Source organism: Salvia hispanica, chromosome 2 (assembly GCF_023119035.1).
Source record: "Salvia hispanica cultivar TCC Black 2014 chromosome 2, UniMelb_Shisp_WGS_1.0, whole genome shotgun sequence".
NCBI classification, from domain to species: Eukaryota; Viridiplantae; Streptophyta; class Magnoliopsida; order Lamiales; family Lamiaceae; genus Salvia; species Salvia hispanica.
Window position 1 is genome coordinate 26,650,035 of NC_062966.1, and position 2,219 is coordinate 26,652,253.

Consider the following 2,219-nt stretch of genomic DNA (forward strand, 5'->3'; position numbering starts at 1 on the left):
TTGAGCTTCGCTTTAAAAACGGCACTGTTAATTGAGAGTGAGGACTTTTCAAGGGTCTTAGGAGCTTTTTGGAGTTACGTGTTAGGATTGACAACCCTAATGTTAGTAATCAACGTTTGTATCGCATGAGCATAAGCTAGGTGACTCGTCCTTTCAAAGTATTAACTGTGCTAGGGTATTGTAGTTTGGAATTTGTATAACCATAAAAGTGAAAGCACATCCCTGGAATTCCCCTTATCTCTATACTTTTCTCTCCGTGATTTGCTTGCATTTAGTTGTTTACTGTTTTTAATATTTACTGTTTTCAAAAGTTTCCAAAAAATTCTTGTTTCTCTAGATAGTAATTTTCTAGTAGAAGATAGACACTTTGTGTCCATCTTCCCCGTGTTCGATACCCGGTACTAACCTTTTGCTATACTATACCACTCTGTATATACTTGCAGGTATTTATAGTGCAAATAAAAAGTGCATCAAGTTTTTGGCGCCGTTGCCGGGGAAGACAATTCACTTTGGAGTGATATCTTCAAACGATAATTTTACTACTTTGGAATTTTATTGCTTTTTGTTTTAATTTTTTTTTTTTTTTTTTGTTTTCGAGTCTTGCAGGAGATGGTGAAGTTGCTGATGGATGAGAGAGATGCGGAGAGAGCAGCCCGAGAAGCCATGGAAAAGAAGAACAGAGAAACATTACCTGTGATGAACATGTTCAATCATGGGAATATGATCACTTTTCCTAACGGCCCTCGTATTGATGCTAACAATTTTGAGTTACGCATGCCCCTTATCCAAAGGGTCGAGCAAACTCCTTTTGCAGGTAGGGCGACTGAAGATGCTAACCGCCATCTCTCCAAATTCGTGGAAATCGCAAACACTCTGAAATTAAATGGTGTCGACGACGATGCCATACGGGTAAGACTTTTTCCATTCTCATTGATTGATTCTGCTAAGGAGTGGTTTGAGTGTATGCCACCAGAAAAGGTCTCCACATGGAAGGACATCGTAGCTACCTTCCTCGACAAATACTACCCGCCAGGCACTATTTTGAAGCTCAAAAGTGAGATCTTTCAGTTCACACAAGGCCATGACGAGCCCCTCTATGAGGCATTTGCTCGTTTCAAAGCTCTTCTTCGAAAGTGCCCAAACCATGGTTTTTCCATAGACCATCAGGTAGGAATCCTCTATAATGGATTTAACGAGAAAATATGTGCTATGCTTGATTCAGGGGCAAATGGAGGATTTCTAAGAAAGACAGGAGAGGATGCCATGGCGGTGATCGAGGAGTTCGCCACCAACAGTCGGGGGTGGTCGAAGGAAAGGCATGCCACGAGAAGAGTAGCAGCCATAGAAGAGGCCGAAGAAAGTTCTTTTGCTAAGGAGTTAGCAGAACTTAGAGTCAGGATTGATCAAATGGACATCTCGAGGAAGGAAGATCCAATTCCGGCAACTTCCATAGTGGCGGTCAATGCACCCGAAACTGCCATATCAACTGTGGAAGAAATAAACTACGTGCAAGGAGGCGGTCCCAGAAACTACAATAACAATTATCGCCCTAATCAGGGGGGCGGCAATTTCAATAATTATAATGGGAACCGTCCGCACCCAAATCTTTCTTATTCTAACAATAATTACTTGCAACCCCCTGCAGGATTTAATGTTAGCAAAGGAGGAGTGGTTGAGCCGATGAAGAAGGAAGACAAGTATGAACAAGGAATCACGAAGATCTTGGAAGTAATTACGCAAGATAGGAAGATTAATGACACCAAGATCGGAGTGGTCGAAGCAAGGATAAACAACCTCGAGCAAGGAATGAACACAATCTCGGCAGCTGTAACCAATATTACCACTCAAATGGAGCAAATTCAGAAGAAGTTAGATGAGGATAGAGCAAAGGCAGCAGCAAGAGTGGATGATATTGCCGCAGACCACGCAGCGGCCCGCCACTGAGACGGCAGAGACACCAACCAGGCAGGACTGCCCAGTCGCCGGCGGACCGCCGCACACCCCGCAGCGGCCCGCCACTGACAAGGCAGAATCGTCCACTAAGCAGGAGCTTGTGCGGCACAACGGGATTGTACTCCCTTTTCAGCCAAAGAGGAAGTTCAAGCTTGAAGAGCAGTTCAAGCAATTCCTTAACATGTTTTGCAAAGTCCATACTAACATTCCACTTGTTGAATCGTTGCAGGAGATACCAAAGTATGCGAAGCTACTAAGGGAGGCGG

General features: G+C 43.8%; 1 protein-coding gene and 1 non-coding gene across 2 annotated transcripts; one reads left to right on the forward strand and one right to left on the reverse strand.

Annotated features, from left to right (window-relative positions):
• Positions 1-609: 609 nt before the first annotated feature.
• Positions 610-1,944, forward strand: LOC125206605. Its single transcript, XM_048105846.1, has one exon. The coding sequence runs from the start codon at positions 610-612 to the stop codon at positions 1,942-1,944; it is 1,335 nt and encodes a 444-aa protein (XP_047961803.1).
• Positions 1,045-1,151, reverse strand: LOC125208738. The gene has a single exon (XR_007174217.1). It is a non-coding gene; the product is annotated as a small nucleolar RNA R71 (small nucleolar RNA).
• Positions 1,945-2,219: the final 275 nt, after the last annotated feature.

Bases quoted from the DNA above. Each gene is read 5' to 3' on its own strand.
- LOC125206605 (XM_048105846.1), top strand. From the start codon at position 610: ATGGTGAAGTTGCTGATGGATGAGAGAGATGCGGAGAGAGCAGCCCGA.